General features: G+C 42.5%; 1 protein-coding gene across 1 annotated transcript in view; it reads left to right on the forward strand.

Moving 5' to 3' along the window:
• Positions 1 to 23,563, forward strand: part of CNTNAP1 (contactin associated protein 1) — a 173,182-nt gene extending 149,619 nt beyond the window's left edge. Inside the window, exons 21-24 of the mRNA XM_077252002.1 lie at positions 9,733 to 9,826; positions 12,686 to 12,916; positions 13,170 to 13,214; positions 22,143 to 23,563. Of these exons, the coding sequence (XP_077108117.1) occupies positions 9,733 to 9,826; positions 12,686 to 12,916; positions 13,170 to 13,214; positions 22,143 to 22,333 (561 nt within the window). The 3' untranslated portion in view covers positions 22,334 to 23,563. The remainder of the gene's footprint in view (positions 1 to 9,732; positions 9,827 to 12,685; positions 12,917 to 13,169; positions 13,215 to 22,142) is intronic.
• The last annotated feature ends 776 nt before the right edge of the window (positions 23,564 to 24,339 follow it).

Consider the following 24,339-nt stretch of genomic DNA (forward strand, 5'->3'; position numbering starts at 1 on the left):
ATGTTTTTTTTTTCTCTTCCTTGAATCATGCTCCTTTGCTCCGTTGTTAAACCGCTTGGCTTACTCAGTCTCTACGTCCTTCTATGTTGCTGTCAGCGTGACTGAGCAGAACTGGTTTACAACTGTTTTTTTTTTTTTTTATGTTTTTTTCTGATACGGCCATGTATACCAGGATGGGGATGGGGGCCAAACATACCAGGATAAGGATGGGGCCATGCATACCAGGATGGGGATGGGGCCAATCGTACCAGGATAAGGATGGGGCCATGCATACCAGGATGGGGATGTGGGCCAATCATACCAGGACAAGGGTGGGGCTATGCATTCCAGGATGAAGATGAGGGCCCTGCATACCATGATAGTGATGAGGGGGGACCAATCCTACCAGAATAGGGATAAGGGGGACTATTCCTACGAGAATAGGGATGAGGGAGGCCATGCCTACCAGTCTAGGGATAAGGGAGACATGCCAGACAGGATGGGGATGAGGAGCCCATGCACACCAGAATGGGGATGAGGGGGCCATGCACACCAAGGAAACCTTCAGTGGCTCCTCTCTCTGTATCAGTTGTTTTACAGAGCACGAGAGGAACTCCGCAGATTAGTGTACAGGTAAATAATACATCTTTTATAATTCTAATTACCGACACCCGAGGGAGTGTATAATGGTAAAAAAAAGCACCCAACTAATGACGTGATCAAAAAAAGGGCAGGAATATAAGGATGCCGTCATGTCTAATGGAAAAACACATTACCAGGTACGTAATACCTGTGTTTTTCCATCAGACATGATGGCACCACGAGAGAGTTACAGAGATTTGTATTCTCTTAGGGAGGGATCACTGCTTGTAACACTCTTCTCCCAAATGTGAGATCAGCAGTAGCAGATAGGTCTAACCTATAATGTTTAAAAAATGTAGACGGAGAGAACCAAGTGGACGCCTTACAGATTTGATCGATGGTAGCATCTGCTCTCCGCCCAAGACGTTGCCATGGCTCTCGTGGAGTGGGCTTTTAGACCCTGTGGAACAGTCCTGCCAGCACTTCTACAGTATATGTTAGCATAATGGCATCTCTCACCCATCTAGCGATAGTTTCTTTCGAGGCTTTAAGGCCCTTTCTTGACCCCTGGAATGAAACAAATAAAGCCCTCTGTCTCCTCCAAGATCTTGTCACCTCTAAATACTGCAAGAGCCATCTCCTGACATCTAGGCAATGAAGCCTTTCCTCTTTCTTGTTGCTAGGGATGGGACAAAAAGAGAATAGGGTTATATCCTGAGCCCTTTGGAACCTTGACGCCAACTTGGGGAGATATGCTGGATCTGATTTTAATACAACCCTATCGTCCATAATTTGCGTATAGGGAGGGTCTGCTGATAAGGTGTGTAAATCCCCAACCCTACGGGCCGATGTAAGCGCCACTAACAGGGCTGTTTTCAATGTTAGTATCTTATCTGACATTGTATTTAATGGCTCAAAGGGGCTTTCTGTGAAAGCTGTCAAAACTAAATTTAGATCCCATGGTGGAGGAGTAGGGGATGGAACAGAGTCAGCTCTATTACAAGCTCGGATACATTTGGTCACCCACCTATTGCTTGCTAGGTCATAGTTAAATAATGCTGCTAAAGCTGAAATGTGCACTTTGAGGGTACTAACAGCTAATTCCAGCTCTAGACCCTTCTGCAGGAATTCCAGTATTGCCACTATCTGGACCTCCCCTTCCTGTATTGGTCCTGAGATAGACAAAAATTTTCTCCATATCCTCCCATAAATCCAGGTAGTTACTGGTTTTCTGCTACTAAGTAGGGTGGATATTAAACCAGCCAAGAACCCCTCTTTTTCTAACAACGACCTCTCAAATTCCAGGCTATCAAATGCAGCCTGGAATACTGAGGGTGGCTGAAGGGACCCTGTCTTAGAAGGTCCCGGTCTTCTGGGAGTACCCATGGGTCCCTCACTGACATCACTCTTAGGCAGTAAAACCATGGTCTCTTTGGCCAAAAAGAGCTATTACAATCACCCTGGCCTTGTCCTCTCTGATCTTCTTCAGAACTGCTGGTATGAGACATATCGGTGAGAAGGCGTACAAGAGTCCTGATGTCCACTCTATCCTGAAGGCATCTACTGCCAATGGCCTGTCTGCTGGACTTAGGGATCAGAACTTCTGAACCTTTTTGTTGGCTTTTGAGGCAAAGAGATATATACTGGTTCCTCCCCACATGTGTACTATCTGTTGAAAAATGGACTCTTTTAGGGACCATTCCCCTTGCCTTAAATGGTTCCTGCTTAGAAAATCTGCCTTCAGGTTGTCTACACCTCAGATATGCAGGGCCGATAATGAGAGGAAATGATGTTCTGCTAGAGTCATGAGTCTTTTTGTTATCTGCATCAGTGACCGAGAACGGGTGCCCCCCTGGTGGTTTACATATGCGACCACTGTTCGGTTGTCCGACTGATGCGGGGAGAGGAGCCGCTCATTTTATCTTGAAGGTTTCCTGTTCTCGAAGGGCGGATCCCCTCTCTCGTGGTGCTGTCATGTATGATGGAAAAAGTTGTCTCCTCCTATCTTTCTTGCAAATGCGATTATTCACCATTCGCATCCAAACCGTATTACTTATTCATTTTTTATTAGCACAATTGCTCTCTATGTTAGTCTTAGGCTATGTGCACACGTTCAGGAATTCTTGCAGAAAATTCCTGAGGAAAACCTGAAATTTTCTGCAAGAAATCTGCTAGAAAACCGCATGTGTTTTTTGCGCGTTTTTGATGCGTTTTTGATGCGTTTTTTCCCGGACATTTCCCAATGCATTTTAAGTGGGAAATCCGCAAAAAAACCGCAAAATTAATGAACATGATGCGTTTTTTACCGCGATGCGTTTTTACCGCGGAAAAAAAACGCAATATGTGTACAAAAAGTGCAGAATTCATTAAAAATGATAGGATGCATAATATAAGCAGATTATTTGCGGTTTTATAGCGTTTTTATAGGGAAAAAACGCAAAAAAAACGCGAATAATCTGCAACGTGTGAACACAGCCTTACCCTCACAAAACATCTTGCTGTAATAATGTGCAGTTAGAATTTTGGTAGTGCCCTTAAGTTTTTTGTTGTTCAAAAAGCATTTTTTAGTGTGTGACAGCAGCCAAACGTAAAAAACGCTATAAATATGGTACAGGAAAGATATATATCTTGGTACCGTTTAGCCAGTGGATAGAAAAATATTTAGAATTGAGAGTCCTCAGTAGTTGATACCTTTTAATGGCTAACTGAAAAGATGGTAACAAATTGCAAGCTTTCGAGACTACAGAGGTCTCTTCATCAGGCATAGAAATTCTTTTAGTCTATGCCTAATGAAGAGATCTGTGTAGCCTATAAATATGGTATCGCTGTAATCGCACCAACTTGTAGGATAAATTCGTCTAATCGCTTATACCAAACGAGGAATGTCATAAAAAAAAATTCTTCACCTGCTGTTGACTTGTTCATTCTGCCTCCCAAAGATCACAGTAAGGCTCAGCTCACATTTATTTTGCGCTCTATGCAAATGTTTGGTTTCCGTGTAAATCTCTGAAAAACGTTACTCAGACAGAATCCCTGGTACAAGATTTCCTATAATGATGCAGATGGAGGCTTCCTATGATCCGGTGGTGTACATCCTTTATGCATGCATAAAAGGACTGTCTACCACAGTTTTATGCACTTCTAAAAAGAAGGAAAAAAAAAGGAAACCACTGAACAGAGACCAGACGAAGTTCAGAGTAACTCTTGCTGCCTTATTATAGTGAATGGATCCCTCGGGAGTTTCATCTGAATCACGTCACTTAGAGATTTATATGGAAATCTGAAAGTGCTCAGCGTAGAGCACCGGATTACCATGATCCCAAATGTTATGTAATGTCATCTGTTAACAGAAATATAGGGGGCTTCCTTGTTACAGGTCGTACAAAGGCTCTGGAAAATTTCTATAGCTCCTTGATCCCAAAAAGAAATTTAGCAAATTCTGCACTCCCAAATCCAAATGACCCCTCCCTTCTGAGCACCACAGTGTGCCTAAACAACATTTAGGGTTCACATTTGGCAATTCTGTAGCGATGACAGCCTGCCTAATTTACAGGTGCATGTCTCCAGAAGCATGAGCTGGGCACCACCACCACAACGTCCAGGCACCACAATGGTAGTTTGTAATTTTCACTCAGCAACATCCATTGCTGCTTGTTTCTGGAAAGCACCCATCCAAGGAGTTAAAATCGTCACTACACCGGTAGATAAATTCCCTAATGTCTGTCACCTGTTAACGGAAATATAGGAGGCTTCCATATTACTGGTAGTGTAAAGGCTCTGGAAAAGCGAAATGGCTCCTTGCCCCCCCCAAAAAAAAAAAACAAATTCAGCAAATTCTGTGCTCCCAATTCCAAACACCCTATCCCTTCTGAGCCCCAATGTGCATAAACCACCTTCAGCATCCACATATTTGGCAGGGCTAAAATTTCCTAAATGGGCTTTCTTGAGGGGGATTCTTCTCTTCTAGCACTTAGGGGCTCTGTATATGGAGTCCGCAAACTATTTTAGCAAAATCTGCACTCCAGGAGGAAAATAGAGCTCTGTCCTTCCTGTGTTTGACCGTATGGCTAAGCAATACTGTACAGCCACATATGGAATATTTCCACACGCAGCAGAAATTGTAGGACACATTTTAGTGCCATTTTTACCCATTTCCCAGTGTAAAAATGTAAAATCTCGGGCTAAAACATTTTTTGGTGGTAAAAATGTTAATTTTTTCTTCACTTTTCAATAGTATACAATTCTGTGACACACCTGTGGTGTCAGTATGATCACTGGCCCCCATAGATTGCAGAGGTGTAGATTGTAAAGGTGTACTTTGTAAAATGTATTCATCTATTATTATAGAAACTTGATTCCAGCTCATCCAGTTGCTCTATGCTCATCCACCTGGGGCTTAGACTCCGGCATCGCCCTGACCTCACATCAAGGAAAATAGAAAAAATTGGAGTCCGGCTCAACAAGACTGGATTTTCCTTTTCTTTTTCAAAAGAAATTATAGTACATACAAAAGAAAAATGTACATGGTCGACATGACCCAGTCGACGCATTTCGACTGCACTAGGCAGTCTTACTCACTGCACTAGGCAGTCATGTCGACCATGTACATTTTTCTTTTGTATGCACTATAATTTCTTTTGTAAAAAAAAAAAAAAGGGAAAATTGATTTCTGTTGAGCCAGACTCCAATTTTTTCTATTTTCATTTATCTATTATACATTGCTTATATAGCGCTATCATATTCCACAGGGCTTTACAGACATGTGCCACTTATGAGGGGTTCTACTATTCTGGTGCCTCAGGGGTTCTATCAATGTGACATAGCACCCTCAAACCAGTCCAGCAAAATCTGAACTCCAATATGGATTATTCCCTTCTGAGCTTTGCACTGTGCCTCAAAAGTTGTTTTCGGCGACATATGGGGTATTCGTGTACTCAGGAGAAATTGCACAGCAAATTTTGGAGTCCATTTTTGCTTGTTACCCTTTTGAAAATACGAAATTTGTGGCTAAAAAACATTTTTATGGAGGAAATGTGATTTTTCTTTCTTTCTTTTTACCGCTCAACATTGTAAACTTCTATAAACCACCTGGGGTTCAAAGTATTCACCACACATTTAGATAAGTTTAGTTCCTTGAGGGGTCTAGTTTCTAAGATGAGGTTGCTTGTGAGGGTTTCCACTCTATAGGCACATCAGGGACTCTCCAAACTCGACATGGCATCTGTTAATGATTCCAGAAAATGTTTCATTCAAAAAGTCAAATGATGCTCCTTCCATTCCGATCCCTGCCATGTGCCCAAACAGTAGTTTTTCTCCACATTTTGGGTATTAGTGTACTTATGAGAAATTGCACATCAAATTGGTGCATTTTCTCCTGTTACCCTTGGGAAAATATAAAAAATTGGGGCTAAATGAACATTTTTGTGGGAAAAATGTGATTTTTTTAAATTTTCACGGCTCAACATAATAAACTTATATAACACACCTGAAGGTTCAAGGTGCGCACCTTACAACTAGATATGTTCCCTGAAGGCTCTAGTATCTGAAATGGGGTCACTTATGAGCGGTTTCCATTGTTTAGGCACATCAGAGGCTCTCCAAATGAGACATGGGGTCCCCAAATTATTTCAGCAAATTTTACATTCAAAAAGTCAAATGGCACTCCTTTTTTTCTGAGCCCTGCTGTGCACCAAAACAGTAGTTTCCCCCACATATGGGGTACCAGCGTACTCAGGAGAAATTTCACAACAAATTGTATGGTACAATTTCTCCTGTTACCCTTCTGAAAATGCAAAATTTGGGGCTAAAAAACATGTGTGTGAAAAATATCATTTTTTATTTTCACGGCTTAACATTATAAGCTTCTGTGAAGCATCTGGGGGTTCATGGTGCTCAACACACACCTAGATAAGTTCCCTGAGGGGGTCTAGTTTCCAAAATGGTGTCACTTGTGAGCGGTTTTCACCGATTAGGCACATCGGGGTGTCCAAAAGTGACATGGTATCTACTAATTATTCCAGCAAATTTAACATTAAAAAAGACAAATGGTGCTGTTTCTCTTACGAGCTCTGCCGTGCTTACGAGCTCTCCCATGTGCCCAAGCAGTAGTTTTCCCCCACAATTGTACAACAAAGTTTGCAGTCCATTTTTTCCTGTTACCTTTGCAAAAGTAAAAAAAATGGGTCTAAAGTAAAATTATTGTAACAAAGTTAAATATTCATTTTTTCCTTCCACCTTCCATTAATTCCTGTGAAGCATCTGAAGGGTTAATAAAGGTTCTTGAATGTGGTTTTGAGCACCTTGAGGGGTGCAGTTTTTAGAATAGTGTCACTTTTGGGTATTTTCTTCATATAGGCACATGTCACTTCAAATGTGATGTGGTCCCTAACAAAAATGGTTTTGAAAATTTGGGGGAAAAATGAGAAATCGCTGGTCATATTTTAACCCTTATAACTTCCTAACAAAAAAAAATTGTTTCAAAAATTGTGCTGATGTAAAGTAGACATGTGGGAAACATTATTTATTAACTATTTTGTGTGACATAACTCTTTGATTTAAGGGCATAAAATTAAAAGTTTGAAAATTGCATAATATTCAAAATTTTCACAAAATTTCCGATATTTTCAAAAATAAATGCAAGTTGTATCGAACAAATTTTTACCACTATCATAATGTACAATATGTCATAAGAAAAATGTCTCAGTGTCAGTGGGATCCTTTGAAACATTCCATAGTTATAACCACATAAAGTGACATCAGAATTGTAAAATTTGGCTTGGTCAGGAAGGTGAAAGCTTCTGGCTGAAGAAGTTAATAAACCATTGCGTCTTCACTTTCCAAACAGCAAATCTATTGCTGCTTATCCAAAAAAAGGGATAGTTTATGGACCTTCACTTGTCAATAAGCCTCGACTTCTGGCTTATTAACTGAATTGCTGGTGTATAAACTCTGGCATGGCAGGCATATGCCTCCAAAATGATATAATTGTTTGTATAATTTTGACATTTTTAAAAGCATAACTAGTCTGTCTGTGCAATACGTTATTAAACAGGCTGTTGGTTACCACTAGTTATCCATTTACCTGTAGCCAGATTTGTAGAGGAGACGTTAACTAAGACTATGTTTGTATTAAAGAATTAGAAAAGGGTTCAATACAGCGAACTTTGGAATGTTAAACACATATTTTGAGGCTTTTCATTTCATACGATTTGCTTTGAATCAGTTCCCACAAAATCAAAATTTTGGGAAGAATTTGGTAAAGTTGGTGAATTCGAATTTCAAAACATTTGCTTATCTGTAGTAATGATTTCAACCCTTACTTCACTGGAGTCAGAAGGTGACCTCCTATTCACGCATAAGAGTAACTACTGGGGCAATGGCCGTAATGGGAGATATATATATATATATACACATTGTGGGAATATGCTACCTGAGTGGGTTGGGGAATATTCGCTTGGCAGCAGGATAAACACTTCAGGCACGATATCTCACACACAACAGTCTTATTTGGTTTATTAAAGTGTCATAAACCACATGACGTACAGTCCATTGCGTTACATTTCATGAACTTATCACGACCCTCAGTCCGTTCATGCAGCCGATAGGCTTTTCTGCTGTATAATATAATCCCCTTGTCCGGGGTTACCTTTCAGGAGTTCCACTCCTCATGCTGACTACCGGTCAGTCCCATGGTCCTCACCACATTGACCGTCCAGGTCGACGGTCTCACAGTGCTTCCAGGACGACTCCAATCCCAAGAGCCTCCAACACTGACCGTCCAGGTCGACTGTCTCGCAGTGCTTCCAGGACGACTCCAATCCCAAGAGCCTCCAACACTGACCGTCCAGGACCTAAAGCACACAGGCCACTCTGCGGTGTCCAGCCAGGACACATGGAAGTGTGTTCACTCTGACAGAGTCCCAAACACTCACTCTGCCTGGGCTACACACACCTCCTTTTCATAGGTTCAACCACACCCAGGTACCTGTCACATGGCCAGTCAGGTGAGCGTGACATCACCACAGGTCCTTTCACACAAAACCACCTTACGTGTTCAGACACGCCTCTTTGGGTGGGTTTGTAGGTGGCTGAACCCACCCATCTCTCCAATCACCTGGAAGCCTTCCCAATGTAAACAAATCCCTCAGTAGTAGATCTGCTTGAGCAAAACATACCCAGGCTTCCATCACAGGGCCACCCACCTCTGCGATACATACCGTCCATCAATCACATGACTAGTTGTTGTTTCAACACAATTATGTCTCCAAGTGCATCCCGAAGTGCACATGCAGCGCCCCCTAGCTGCAACATTGGTCACTGCACCACAACATATATATGTATGTATACATATATATACAGGTCTGGCAAAAATTAGGAGAACACCACATCGAAACCCTGTCATGGGCAGCCCAATCTCCAGACCTGATGCCCATTGAAAACCTCTGGAATGTAATCAACAGGATGATGGATAGTCACAAGCCATCAAACAAAGAAGAACTGCTTAAATTTTAGAGCCAGAAGCAGTGTGAAAGACTGGTGGAAAGCATGCCAAGACGCATGAAAGCTGTGATTAAAAATCATGGTTATTCCACAAAATATTGATTTCTGAACTCTTCCTTTATTGTTGTTTCTAAATGATTATGAACTTGTTTTCTTTGCATTATTTGAGGTCTAAAACCAGTTTGTTTGTTTTTAATTTTGACCATTTTTCTTTGTCAGAAAAAAAATACAAAATGTATCTTTTATTGCTTGGAACTTCAGAGACATGTGGTCAGAAGTTTATAGACTAAAAGAACAATTTAGATTTTACTCAAAAATATAACTAGAAAGAGAAAAATCAGACAAACTGGACATAATGCAGTGGTCTCTTAATTTTTGCCAGAGCTATATACTGTATGTGTGTGTGTATATATGTATATATATACATATATATATATACATATATATATATATATATATATATATATATATATATATATATATATTGCACAGCTGAGCTGGGATGAAGCTAATTACACAGATACAATCCACTTGTGTTGGTGAGTTGTTATATGGGTAAACATTTTTTTCTCTGGAGTGCTATTTTTTTTAATTCCTTATTAGGTTAGGACAACACAGCAACTTTGGCTGCAATACAGATCGCAATTCCTGAAATTAACTCTTCTCTTGTAGGTGGACTATTACGATGTGGTCCAGAAACAGTTCTTGTTGTGGGAAGATCCCAAGTTCGATTCTCCAAAAGCTATATATCTTGGAAGGGTTGTTGGTGAGTTTTTAAACTTTAAAAAAGGAAAGTGTCAGTCGTCTCATGCCGCTCAAATCATGGCCAGCATGGAATACAGACAGCAGTGACGAACACAAACGGAACCGGGCCCCAGCGAAAGAACAGTATATGGGCCCATCTTAGTATTTGAGAGAGACGCTGCTTGCCGATTTGAAGATAGAAGTGGACCCCCTTACCTCCTGGGCCCCTGTGCAGCTGCACAGATTGCACTAATGAGGTGTCCGCTGCTCCTTACAGACAGGCTCGCTCATTAAACAGAGCAATGTTTTACAATGTTGAAACGCTGCATCTTTTCAGTGAAATGTAGCTTGAAACATGAGTCGGGAAGTCTTGTTGTTGCCTCTCCTACCCAGCTTAGTTCATAGACACTTTTCTCCCTATATGCCAATAGAAAAAGACCTACCAACACTCTTCTCCTTACTCAGTTTGTCCTCCAAGCCATTATCACTGAAAAGCTGCGTCGTGTCAAAGTAAAACACTCTCTAATAAGGGAGCCTGTTTGCATTCCGGGCTGCTCGTGGCTCAGTTGGTGTGAAATAACTGATGGGTTCCTCTTAAAAACTTACTGTTATACAGTTTAATTACAAGTTTGCTGGCATGAATAGCCATTTCCCATAATAAGTAAATATTAGTGAAGAGTGGCATAGGTCTACTAAAGCCTAATTTAGCTGTTATCTGCTGATGGACTTGCAGTGTGGATCATAGAATACAAATCCTCTGCAAAATTATCTGTAAATGTTGCTGCTGGTAAACAGAAGAACCATCTTTGCTAAAACTCATCCCATATCACCATTTTGTCGGCAGCCTCCAAAGTGCCATCTGCACTTGGCAGCAGTGAGAATGGATATTTTTCCATCCCCCTATATAATATGGGGCCTTACTCTGCCCTCCATTTTTTGGTTCCTGAGTAACAAAGGGGGAACTTTCTCGGTATGTCTTTGTAAGCCTGTCTCCATGGATCCGCCCCAGTAACCACTGCCTCAGAATATCTATGCAAATTGCCTCTTCTGAGAAAAAGAGGACTTAACTCTATAGCGCCACCTGTTGGAAGTAGCGATCCTACAAGTCACAATCAACCCTTTAACGAGTCGTGCAATATGACTTAGGATAAAAGCCAAATCAGTATCTCAATTCGCAGACACAGTGTTTCGGGCTGTTGGCCCTCGTCAGTGCAAAGCATGAGAACTGATTTGGCTAGGTGAGAGGCTCTAGACTGGGGTCTAAGGGGTAATGTTTCTCCTTATGGAGAGTGACATACCAGCTGGCTTGTCAAGGTAAGGAGGCTTATTCGCTGTGCAATGCTCCTCTGGGAAATTAAATATGCAAATTGCCTCTTCTGAGAAAAAGAGGACCTAACTCTATAGCGAATAAGCTATAAGGCGAATAAGCCTCCTTACCTTGACAAGCCAGCTGGTATGTCACTCTCCATAAGGAGAAACGTTACCTCTTAGACCCCAGTCCAGTGCCTCTCACCTAGCCAAATCAGTTCTCATGCTTCGCACTGACGAGGGCCAACAGCCTGAAACACCGTGTCTGCGAATTGAGATACTGATTTGGCTTTTATCCTAAGTCATATTACACGACTCGTTAAAGGGTTGATTGTGACTTGTAGGATCGCTACTTCCAACAGGTGGCGCTATAGAGTTAAGTCCTCTTTTTTTCAGAAGAGGCAATTTGCATATTTAATTTCCCAGAGGAGCATTGCACGGAGAATAAGCCTCCTTACCTTGACAAGCCAGCTGGTATGTCACTCTCCATAAGGAGAAACGTTACCCCTTAGACCTCAGAATATCTAGTAATGTTATGTTAGCACCAGCCCAGTCGGGTGTTATACATTTATGATAGTGTAGAGCCCAGTTTTACATGGGTATTCAGCTGTTGTGAGCTGTAAAATGATGTTTTATCTAACATGGCAATATATAGTTATTTGTTCTCTCTGAGCCAGGCTGAGTATAATACTTTCTTCTGGAAATGGCAAATCTTCCTAGATCTTTTTATCTGTTATTGCCATCTGGGCCACCCAGATCACTTGAACTTGAGTGGGAACGCCTCCCTTGCAGCTGGCTGTGTAAAAATTTCAAGATCTGATCTCCCTCATCTATGGTAGACCACTGGTCTCATCTGGCCATAGATAACACTACCCACGGCAAGTGCTACTCCATTTAAGATAGTTGGGCAACTTGCCTGCATCCGTTCTTCCCCCTTCCTCAGGTTTAATTGGCCATAGCAGCTTTTATACTACAGGAAAGTACCTCTGGACAAAATGTTGCCACTCTCTATCACTTAAAAAAGCTTAGCAACCTTCTTTAGTTAGTGCAGCTTTCCTTACAATGGCTGCTGATGGTGGAGCATGTGACCAGATCAGTCTACTGACTTTCTCCAATAAAACAGCAGTTTTCCCTTGTGAGGTATTTAATAGTGATTGGAGGCTTATGGACAGGTCTGGTCCACCCGTAGTCATTACATGGACAGACGGCTGGTCAGTCTGCGAGCAAAGAGAAAGTGGCCGACCCCTTCAATGTGTCTATCTACTGTGCTCACAGCTTGGCCAGCTCGCTTTCTCACAATTCAAATCACATTCTCATCCTTGTAAAGGTGTTTGCCATGGTCGTTAGAATTCACAAAACAAAGCAAGCAACAAATTCACTTCAATTTTAAATAAAAACATATATATTGAAAAGATTTTTTTTTTTTAGTATAGTGTTTGTTTTTTTTTAAATTGTGTAAAAATAACAACAATAAAAAGTGGCAATCATAGAAAAGATGGTATGTGATGAAATGTGAAGAGAAATTCTTGAAATAGTCTAAAATTCTTGCCATTTATTATATTTCCATTGCTAGAGACTGGAACAATAGATTCAGATGTACAGAAGTTCAACACACCAGGCTTCGTAGGATGCCTAGCAGATGTCCGCTTCAACAACATCACCCCAATAAGAGACATCTTCCGATCCCCTAGAGCATCAGAAGTGATCACAATAAAGGGAAATCTGGTGGAATCTAACTGCGGAGCCATGCCTCTGAAGGTGTACCACATACCATACGAACTGGACCCGTGGTATATGGGCGCAGGTGAGGGACCATGTTACTCAGAATTGAATATTGCCTTATTACAGACTCTACATGTAAGTACTAAGGAAATAGTTACTACAGTAGTATCTGTCATATAGGATGACATCTCCTATATTTCCGTAATTTAACATTAATGAGTCAGACTATGGTATAGGTTTAAAGAAAATATTGCTAAATTGTTGTATTCAAGATTTATCCGGTTGTATTCTGACCCAGTGACTAAACTAAATCCTAATTATATTCTGTCTTGTAGTATTTCCTCATGTACATGATGATGGTCTTGCTGGAATCATTGCATGTGAGTACAATTTTCCCTTTCAACCATGTAGTGGGTGACATTTTAAAATTTGTGAAAAATTCATTAGTTTTCAGTACTTTTGTATTGCAGCTTATCTTGTCAGGCCCACACAAGACTTAATATTACTAGTAAAGGTGGCCCCCATGTCAGTACTCCTACGAATCCTGAAATAGGGCTTCATAGCAGAGAATTACATTTATAAGGCTACGGTCAGACCGCCGTAGATTCATCTGAGAGAATGGGGCCAATTTTGCACATGGCGGATGATCAGAGTTTCATCCGAGTGTCAGTATACAGGTCCTTCTCAAAAAATTAGCATATAGTGTTAAATTTCATTATTTACCATAATGTAATGATTACAATTAAACTTTCATATATTATAGATTCATTATCCACCAACTGAAATTTGTCAGGTCTTTTATTGTTTTAATACTGATGATTTTGGCATACAACTCCTGATAACCCAAAAAACCTGTCTCAATAAATTAGCATATTTAACCCGACCAATCAAATAAAAGTGTTTTTTAATACCAAACAAAAAAACCATCAAATAATAATGTTCAGTTATGCACTCAATACTTGGTCGGGAATCCTTTGGCAGAAATGACTGCTTCAATGCGGCGTGGCATGGAGGCAATCAGCCTGTGACACTGCTGAGATGTTATGGAGGCCCAGGATGCTTCAATAGCGGCCTTAAGCTCATCCAGAGTGTTGGGTCTTGCGTCTCTCAACTTTCTCTTCACAATATCCCACAGATTCTCTATGGGGTTCAGGTCAGGAGAGTTGGCAGGCCAATTGAGCACAGTAATACCTGTTGTGATTTTGCTTTTTGCTCCCTCTAGTGGTCATTAGTGATTTGACTCTGGAGCTTCTGTCTTTTCCTATATCCTCACCTGGGCCGTTAGTTCAGGGGCGTTGCTATATAAGCTCCCTGGACCTTCAGTTCAATGCCTGGCATCGTTGAAATCAGAGCTAATCTGTTGTGCTCTTGTCCTATGATCCTGGTTCCTGTATTTCAAGCTAAGTCTGCTTCCTTGCTTTTTGCTTTTGTTTTGTTTGGTATTTTTGTCCAGCTTGTTCCAATCTGTATCCTGACCTTTGCTGGAAGCTCTAGGGGGCTGGTGTTCTCCCCCCGGACCGTTAGACGGTTCGGGGGTTCTTGAATCTCCAGCGTGGATTTTTATAGGGTTTTTGTTGACCAGATAAGTTATCTTGCTATATTCTGCTATCAGTAAGCTGGCCTCTCTTTGCTGAACCTGGTTCATTTCTGTGTTTGTCATTTCCTCTTACCTCACCGTTATTATTTGTGGGGGGCTTGTATCTTGCTTTGGGGTCCCTTTCTCTGGAGGCAAGAGAGGTCTTTGTTTTCTTCTCCTAGGGGTAGTTAGATTCTCCGGCTGGCGCGAGTCATCTAGCGATCACCATAGGCATGATCCCCGGCTACTTCTAGTGTTGGCGTTAGGAGTAGCTATTTGGTCAACCCAGTTACCACAGCCCTATGAGCTGGATTTTTGAATCTCGCAGACTTACACGTTCCTCTGAGACCCTGTCCACTGGGGTCATAACAGTATGCCAGGCCAGTATTAAATGTTTAATGCATTGCATTTTTTTTTTTTTCTTTTCCCCTTTACCTCAGAGTGGCTTAAGCTTGCTGCAGACATGAATGTCCAGACCTTGATTACAAGTGTGGACCAGCTTGCCGCTCGTGTGCAGGGTATACAAGATTATGTTACCAGAAATCCTAGGTCTGAACCCAAGATTCCGATTCCTGAACTGTTTTCAGGAGACCGATTTAAGTTTAGGAATTTCAGGAATAATTGTAAATTGTTTTTGTCCCTGAAACCTTGTTCGTCTGGAGACTCTGCTCAACAAGTAAAAATTGTTATTTCATTCTTACGGGGTGACCCTCAAGATTGGGCTTTTTCGTTGGCGCCAGGAGATCCGGCATTGGCTGATATTGATGCGTTTTTTCTGGCGCTCGGTTTACTTTATGAGGAACCCAATCTTGAGATTCAGGCAGAGAAAGCCTTGCTGGCTATGTCTCAGGGCCAGGACGAGGCTGAGGTGTATTGCCAAAAATTTCGGAAATGGTCCGTGCTGACACATTGGAACGAGTGTGCACTGGCCGCTAATTTTAGAAATGGCCTTTCTGAGGCCATTAAGAATGTTATGGTGGGTTTTCCCATTCCCACAGGTCTGAATGATACCATGTCCCTGGCTATTCAAATTGACCGGCGGTTGCGGGAGCGCAAAACCGCAAATTCCCTCATGTTGTTGTCTGAACAGACACCTGATGTGATGCAATGTGATAGAAAAACCGCAAATTCCCTCATGGTGTTGTCTGAACGGACACCTGATTTGATGCAATGTGATAGAATCCTGACTAGAAATGAGAGGAAAATTCATAGACGCCGGAATGGCTTGTGCTACTACTGTGGTGATTCTACACATGTTATCTCAGCATGCTCTAAACGTATATCTAAGGTTGTTAGTCCTGTCACCGTTGGTAATTTGCATCCTAAGTTTATTCTGTCTGTAACTTTGATTTGCTCACTGTCATCTTATCCTGTCATGGCGTTTGTAGATTCAGGTGCTGCCCTGAGTCTTATGGATCTCTCATTTGCTAAGCGCTGTGGTTTTATTCTTGAACCATTAGAAAATCCTATCCCTCTTAGGGGTATTGATGCTACGCCATTAGCAGAAAATAAACCGCAGTATTGGACACAGGTTACCATGTGCATGACTCCTGAACACCGCGAGGTGATACGTTTTCTCGTTCTACATAAAATGCATGATTTGGTTGTTTTGGGGCTGCCATGGTTACAGACCCATAATCCAGTCCTTGACTGGAAGGCTATGTCAGTGTCTAGTTGGGGCTGTCGTGGTATTCATGAGGATTCCCTGCCTGTGTCTATTGCTTCTTCTACGCCTTCGGAAGTTCCGGCGTATTTGTCTGATTATCAGGATGTCTTTAGCGAGTCCAGGTCCAGTGCATTGCCTCCTCATAGGGAATGTGACTGTGCAATAGATTTGATTCCAGGCAGTAAATTTCCTAAGGGAAGACTGTTTAATCTGTCGATACCTGAACATACCGCTATGCGTTCATATATCAAGGAGTCTCTGGAGAAAGGACACATCCGTCCGTCTTCTTCCCCTCTTGGTGCAGGATTCTTTTTTGTGGCTAAAAAGGACGGATCTTTGAGGCCTTGTATTGACTATCGGCTTTTAAATAAGATCACTGTCAAATTTCAGTATCCTTTGCCGCTGTTGTCTGACTTGTTTGCCCGGATTAAAGGTGCCAAGTGGTTTACCAAGATAGACCTTCGTGGTGCGTACAACCTTGTGCGCATTAAGCAAGGGGATGAATGGAAAACCGCATTCAATACGCCCGAAGGTCATTTTGAGTACTTGGTGATGCCTTTTGGGCTCTCTAATGCCCCTTCAGTTTTTCAGTCCTTTATGCATGACATTTTCCGGAACTATCTGGATAAATTTTTGATCGTTTATCTGGATGATATTCTGTTTTTTTCTGATAATTGGGACTCGCATGTGGAGCAGGTCAGGATGGTCTTTAAAATTTTGCGTGAAAATTCTTTGTTTGTCAAGGGCTCAAAGTGTCTTTTTGGTGTACAGAAGGTTCCCTTTTTGGGGTTCATTTTTTCCCCTTCTGCTGTGGAGATGGACCCAGTCAAGGTCCGAGCTATTCTTGATTGGACTCAGCCCTCGTCAGTTAAGAGTCTTCAGAAGTTCTTGGGTTTCGCTAACTTCTACCGTCGTTTTATCGCTAACTTTTCTAGCATTGTGAAACCTTTGACGGATATGACCAAGAAGGGCTCCGATGTGGTTAATTGGGCTCCTGCTGCCGTGGAGGCTTTCCAGGAGTTGAAACGTCGGTTTACTTCGGCGCCTGTTTTGTGCCAGCCTGATGTCTCGCTTCCCTTTCAGGTTGAGGTGGATGCTTCAGAGATTGGAGCAGGGGCCGTTTTGTCGCAGAGAGGCCCTGGTTGCTCTGTTATGAGACCTTGCGCCTTTTTCTCTAGGAAGTTTTCGCCTGCAGAGCGAAATTATGATGTGGGCAATCGGGAGTTGTTGGCCATGAAATGGGCATTTGAGGAGTGGCGTCATTGGCTCGAGGGTGCTAAGCATCGTGTGGTGGTCTTGACTGATCACAAAAATCTGATGTATCTCGAGTCTGCTAAACGCCTGAATCCTAGACAGGCCCGCTGGTCATTGTTTTTCTCCCGTTTTGACTTTGTTGTCTCGTATTTACCAGGTTCAAAAAATGTGAAGGCCGATGCTCTTTCCAGGAGCTTTGTGCCTGATGCTCCTGGAGTCGCTGAACCTGTTGGTATTCTTAAGGATGGTATTATCTTGTCAGCTATTTCTCCAGATCTGCGACGTGTGTTGCAGAGATTTCAGGCTGATAGGCCTGATTCTTGTCCACCTGACAGACTGTTTGTGCCTGATAAGTGGACCAGCAGAGTCATTTCCGAGGTTCATTCCTCGGTGTTGGCAGGTCACCCAGGAATTTTTGGCACCAGAGATCTGGTGGCCAGATCCTTTTGGTGGCCTTCCTTGTCTAGGGATGTGCGGTCATTTGTACAGTCCTGTGGGACTTGTGCTCGAGCTAAGCCTTGCTGTTCTCGTGCCAGCGGGTTGCTCTTGCCCTTGCCTGTCCCTAAGAGACCTTGGACACATATCTCCATGGATTTCATTTCTGATCTTCCGGTGTCTCAAGGCATGTCTGTTATCTGGGTGATATGTGATCGCTTCTCCAAGATGGTCCATTTGGTTCCTTTGCCTAAGCTGCCTTCCTCTTCCGATCTGGTTCCTGTGTTTTTCCAGAACGTGGTTCGTTTGCACGGCATCCCTGAGAATATTGTGTCAGACAGAGGATCCCAGTTCGTTTCCAGATTCTGGCGATCCTTTTGTAGTAGGATGGGCATTGACTTGTCGTTTTCGTCTGCTTTCCATCCTCAGACTAATGGACAGACGGAGCGAACTAATCAGACTTTGGAGGCTTATTTGAGGTGTTTTGTCTCTGCTGATCAGGACGATTGGGTGACCTTCTTGCCGTTGGCTGAGTTTGCCCTTAATAATCGGGCTAGTTCCGCCACCTTGGTTTCGCCGTTTTTCTGCAACTCTGGTTTCCACCCTCGTTTTTCTTCGGGTCATGTGGAACCTTCTGACTGCCCTGGGGTGGATTCTGTGGTGGATAGGTTGCAGCGGATCTGGAATCTTGTGGTGGACAACTTGAAGTTGTCACAGGAGAGGGCTCAGCGCTTTGCCAACCGCCGCCGCGGTGTGGGTCCCCGACTACGTGTTGGGGATTTGGTGTGGCTTTCTTCCCGCTTTGTTCCTATGAAGGTTTCCTCTCCCAAATTTAAACCTCGTTTTATTGGTCCTTACAAGATATTGGAAATCCTTAATCCTGTATCCTTTCGCCTGGATCTTCCTGTGTCGTTTGCTATCCACAACGTGTTTCATAGGTCCTTGTTGCGGCGGTACGTTGTGCCTGTGGTTCCTTCTGCTGAGCCTCCTGCTCCGGTGTTGGTTGAGGGCGAGTTGGAGTACGTGGTGGAGAAGATCTTGGATTCTCGTCTCTCCAGGCGGAGGCTTCAGTACCTGGTCAAGTGGAAGGGCTATGGTCAGGAAGATAATTCCTGGGTGGTCGCCTCTGATGTTCATGCGGCCGATTTAGTTCGTGCCTTTCACGCCGCTCGTCCTGATCGCCCTGGTGGTCGTGGTGAGGGTTCGGTGACCCCTCACTAAGGGGGGGTACTGTTGTGATTTTGCTTTTTGCTCCCTCTAGTGGTCATTAGTGATTTGACTCTGGAGCTTCTGTCTTTTCCTATATCCTCACCTGGGCCGTTAGTTCAGGGGCGTTGCTATATAAGCTCCCTGGACCTTCAGTTCAATGCCTGGCATCGTTGAAATCAGAGCTAATCTGTTGTGCTCTTGTCCTATGATCCTGGTTCCTGTATTTCAAGCTAAGTCTGCTTCCTTGCTTTTTGCTTTTGTTTTGTTTGGTATTTTTGTCCAGCTTGTTCCAATCTGTATCCTGACCTTTGCTGGAAGCTCTAGGGGGCTGGTGTTCTCCCCCCGGACCGTTAGACGGTTCGGGGGTTCTTGAATCTCCAGCGTGGATTTTTATAGGGTTTTTGTTGACCAGATAAGTTATCTTGCTATATTCTGCTATTAGTAAGCTGGCCTCTCTTTGCTGAACCTGGTTCATTTCTGTGTTTGTCATTTCCTCTTACCTCACCGTTATTATTTGTGGGGGGCTTGTATCTTGCTTTGGGGTCCCTTTCTCTGGAGGCAAGAGAGGTCTTTGTTTTCTTCTCCTAGGGGTAGTTAGATTCTCCGGCTGGCGCGAGTCATCTAGCGATCACCGTAGGCATGATCCCCGGCTACTTCTAGTGTTGGCGTTAGGAGTAGCTATTTGGTCAACCCAGTTACCACAGCCCTATGAGCTGGATTTTTGAATCTCGCAGACTTACACGTTCCTCTGAGACCCTGTCCACTGGGGTCATAACAAATACCATGGTCAGTAAACCATTTACCAGTGGTTTTGGCACTGTGAGCAGGTGCCAGGTCGTGCTGAAAAATGAAATCTTCATCTCCATAAAGCATTTCAGCCGAGGGAAGCATGAAGTGCTCCAAAATCTCCTGATAGCTAGCTGCATTGACCGTGCCCTTGATGAAACACAGTGGACCAACACCAGTAGCTGACATGGCACCCCACACCATCACTGACTGTGGGTACTTGACACTGGACTTCAGGCATTTTGGCATTTCCTTCTCCCCAGTCTTCCTCCAGACTCTGGCACCTTGATTTCCGAATGACATGCAAAATTTGCTTTCATCAGAAAAAAGTACTTGGGACCACTTAGCAACAGTCCAGTGCTGCTTCTCTGTAGCCCAGGTCAGGCGCTTCTGCCGCTGTTTATGGTTCAAAAGTGGCTTTACCTGGGGAATGCGGCACCTGTAGCCCATTTCCTGCACACGCCTGTGCACGGTGGCTCTGGATGTTTCCACACCAGACTCAGTCCACTGCTTCCTCAGGTTCCCCAAGGTCTGGAATCGGTCCTTCTCCACAATCTTCCTCAGGGTCCGGTCACCTCTTCTCGTTGTACAGCGTTTTCTGCCACATTGTTTCCTTCCAACAGACTTACCATTGAGGTGCCTTGATACAGCACTCTGGGAACAGCCTATTTGTTGAGAAATTTCTTTCTGGGTCTTACCCTCTTGCTTGAGGGTGTCAATGATGGCCTTCTTGACATCTGTCAGGTCGCTAGTCTTACCCATGATGGGGGTTTTGAGTAATGAACCAGGCAGGGAGTTTTTAAAAGCCTCAGGTATCTTTTGCATGTGTTTAGAGTTAATTAGTTGATTCAGAAGATTAGGGTAATAGGTCATTTAGAGAACCTTTTCTTGATATGCTAATTTATTGAGAGGTTTTTTGGGTTATCAGGAGTTGTATGCCAAAATCATCAGTATTAAAACAATAAAAGACCTGACAAATTTCAGTTGGTGGATAATGAATCTATAATATATGAAAGTTTAATTGTAATCATTACATTATGGTAAATAATGAAATTTAACACTATATGCTAATTTTTTGAGAAGGACCTGTAGTGTGATCGGATGAGAGAATCAGAGCACGCTGTGAGGAGAAGATGGGGAACAAAATTTCTCTATCCTCTCTATTCTGTGCCAGATGAAATCGGACTGCACTCAGATGTCATAGGACTAAAGTCCGACGTTGTCCCGGGACGCACGTACTTGAAAGGGCGAGTGGCATCTGATGTGAAAGTGAAATTTCGTCATGCTGCATTTTTTTTCCACTGTCCAATTGTGTCAGTGAAGAAAATCATGCATCAGCACTGCTCCATTGAATAACATTTATCCGAGTGTTATCCAATAAAAAAAAATCGGATAGCACCTGTCCGACGTATACACTCGTGTGAGCAAACGCTAATATACAGAAGTATTGCAGTGCAGCGCAACAGTGATCAAGCAATTACAGGTTCAAGTCCCACATAGTAAACACGCTAAAAATAAATGAATTAATGACCGCCAGAAATGTAGTTTTTTTCCCCAATTTCCACCACTATCCCCCAAAAAGAGCTAGGTGAAGACTTCTGAGGTACAAACACTCTTTTGATTGTTTTTCATCCTATTCAAAAATTGTTTCGGGCATTTTTCAGAACTGGGAATCTGACGACCTTCTTTATAGCCATAGGTTGCCTTGTTTCCTGTTGAAAAACATATATTTTTTAAAGGCACAATTTTAAGGAGGTTGTACCAGGTTTGGAAGTTATCCTTTATCAATCGGATAGGGGATAACTTTTCAATAGCTGGGAATCTGACCACTATTACCACACAGATTCCAAGAACCGGGGCTTTGAGGACCCCCATGTAAATGGAGTCTTCGTTGATCATGTACACTTCCATTCCATTTTTTTCTCTTGCACTCTCACTTCTTCTGGATGTCTGTTATGTCCAAAGGAGGGAACAATTAAGTAGCTGCTGATTGGCTGCAGTGATTGCATGACATAGCAATGTCATGCGATCTTCGGGAAAGCAAGTGTTGACATCAATGGAACGGTGACGGCACTGGAGGAGAGTATAGGCGTTATTGTACTTGAGGGAAACATACTTATTGAAAAGGGTTGTCTGAGTAGTGTACCACCCCTTTAAGTTGTCCTAAATGTTGAATCTAACATTCTTTGCTGAAGTAAAGGCTGCATCATTACAGAATTAGCAGTTTAACCAATCAGGAGCCCAGAAAAGCCTAACTGGACAGGCTGGTTATCACATAAACAGATACAGATGGACACTGAGTGTACACAACGGACAACACAGGAACGTACAAAGGCAAATGTACAATGAAATGTAAACTATGTTTTTCTTCTTTTTATCCAGTTGTGGTGATTTTCCTCTTCCTCCTTGCGATTGCCTGTTTGTTTTTGGTTTATCATTATTTCCACCGGTATAAAGGATCTTACCTCACCAACGAACCAAAAGCTATAGACACTCCGAGTGCTCCAAAGTCTTCCAAGAGGAAAGAACAGCCTCTTCCACAAATTGAAGAAGAAGGGACTAGATCAGAATAGCCTTGACTGTTGTAATATTCTCCAGGAAGCAGCAGCCATCTGTTCACGGGAAGTCTGGGAACTTAACCCCTGGAATAACTTATTGGTCCTGTTTAGTTTTGTGGAAAATGAAGGAGTGGGAAAGGATGGACCATAGAACGATATAAATAATGGACTGACAAAATTACAAAGTATCATCTAGTAGAGCAAAGAACAGCAGGCTAAGGAGTGATCATTCATCTTCCAGTACCTGCATCACCTGCCTTCATTAAAGAATTTCCTAAGAATGCTGATCCATAACTATCCAGATATAAAAGTTTCCATTTCTAGAGAACTAACCTTTTTTCTTTTTTTAAGGTATTACAATTGTGAAATGGACTGCACCTTAGAATATACAATGTGTGTGCTTCTGCCCAAGGCATACAGTATTTAGTATGGCATTGCCTAAACATTTATGGAACAGTTCATGCATATTCCATCCAGGACCCACACTGTAAAGGTAGACCTCTGATGACTTATATTCTAGATATGGTGATATGTGTACGCTAGGAGAGGAGGGTCAGATTTCTAGTTGTCCCAGTGTCCAGGCGATGTGCTTCTACTATTCTTATAAGACCATTGCCTTCCTTTTGGAGGTGATGTACTTGACTAGATGGATCTTGGCTTAGAAATATTGAAAAACAAGAAGTACGGTCTGAATGTTATACTAACACATGTAGGTATGGAGGTTTGGTATGAACCTTTAGAATAATTGGTCCTGAAATATGCTTTATAGCGATCTTAACAGATCAATCCACTTCTGTGAACCAAGGTTATAAGAAGAACCTTACCTGTTCTACGTCTCGTAATCATCACACGCTCCAATGTCCATCCTACAACAATATGTCAATTATTCACAAGTGTCTGGTCTCTTATAAATGGAATATAAAATGTGCCTCAATTAATCTCCCAGGAGTGAAAGAAATGCATGAAATTCTAAAAATGAATGCTAAGCAAAAATGATGGCAGTGCACATATGTAAAGGTCCAGATGTTACCATTCATCTAATGCAAGCTATTTCAAGGAATTTCTCTAAACAAACCCAATACATCACAGTACACCATACACAATATACCATATAGAAGGTTTACACGTGGATCACACACGTGGTAAAAGGAATAATTGATCCCATTGATTTTAATTGGAATAAAGGGAATGTATGATTAGAAAATTACCTATTGTTTAAATCAGGTTTTTGGGTTTAATGTATTTAAAAAAAAAAGTAGTCAGCATTTTAGTAATGTTTTCCCTATTATACAATCTGTAGTAGAAATTAGAAATCTTGCAGTTCTCACATTTGTCACTGGGGCCAATTTAGATTTATACTTACTGTTCTTTTGGGAAATTCACATGTCCATTAGCAGCAATAGACTGACTCCGACCCTATCTTTTGTATTGAAGCATCTAATTAGTGTGTGGAAAGGTCATTGTGAAGGGAGGGGGAGCGCTGAAGATACCTACCGTGAATAGTGGATCATGTGTTATCAGCTGCATATAGAGGTGTTACCTGTCTATGATGATAATAAGTCTGCTAAAAATAATTCCTGAAAGGACAGGAAGTAAGAGACTAATAAAGGTACCTTCACACTAAACGATATCCGTGACGTTGCAGCGTCCTGGCTAGCGATATCGTTGTGTTTGACAGGCAGCAGCGAACAGGATCCTGCTGTGATATCGCTGGTCGTTGCTGAAAGTTCAGAACTTTATTTGGTTGTCAGATCGGCGTGCATCGTCGTGTTTGACAGCCAAAGCAACGATGCCAGCGATGTTTTACAGTGGTAACCAGGGTAAACATCGGGTTACTAAGCGCAGGGCCACACTTAGTAACCCGATGTTTACCCTGGTTACCATTGTAAAAGTAAAAAAAACAAACAGTACATACTCACCTTCTGCTGTCTGCCACACGTCCCTTGCCGTCTGCTTCCCGCACTGACTGTGAGTGCCGGCCGTAAAGTGAAAGCAGAGTACAGCGGTGACGTCACCGCTGT

Source organism: Ranitomeya variabilis, chromosome 4 (assembly GCF_051348905.1).
Source record: "Ranitomeya variabilis isolate aRanVar5 chromosome 4, aRanVar5.hap1, whole genome shotgun sequence".
Taxonomy (NCBI): domain Eukaryota; kingdom Metazoa; phylum Chordata; class Amphibia; order Anura; family Dendrobatidae; genus Ranitomeya; species Ranitomeya variabilis.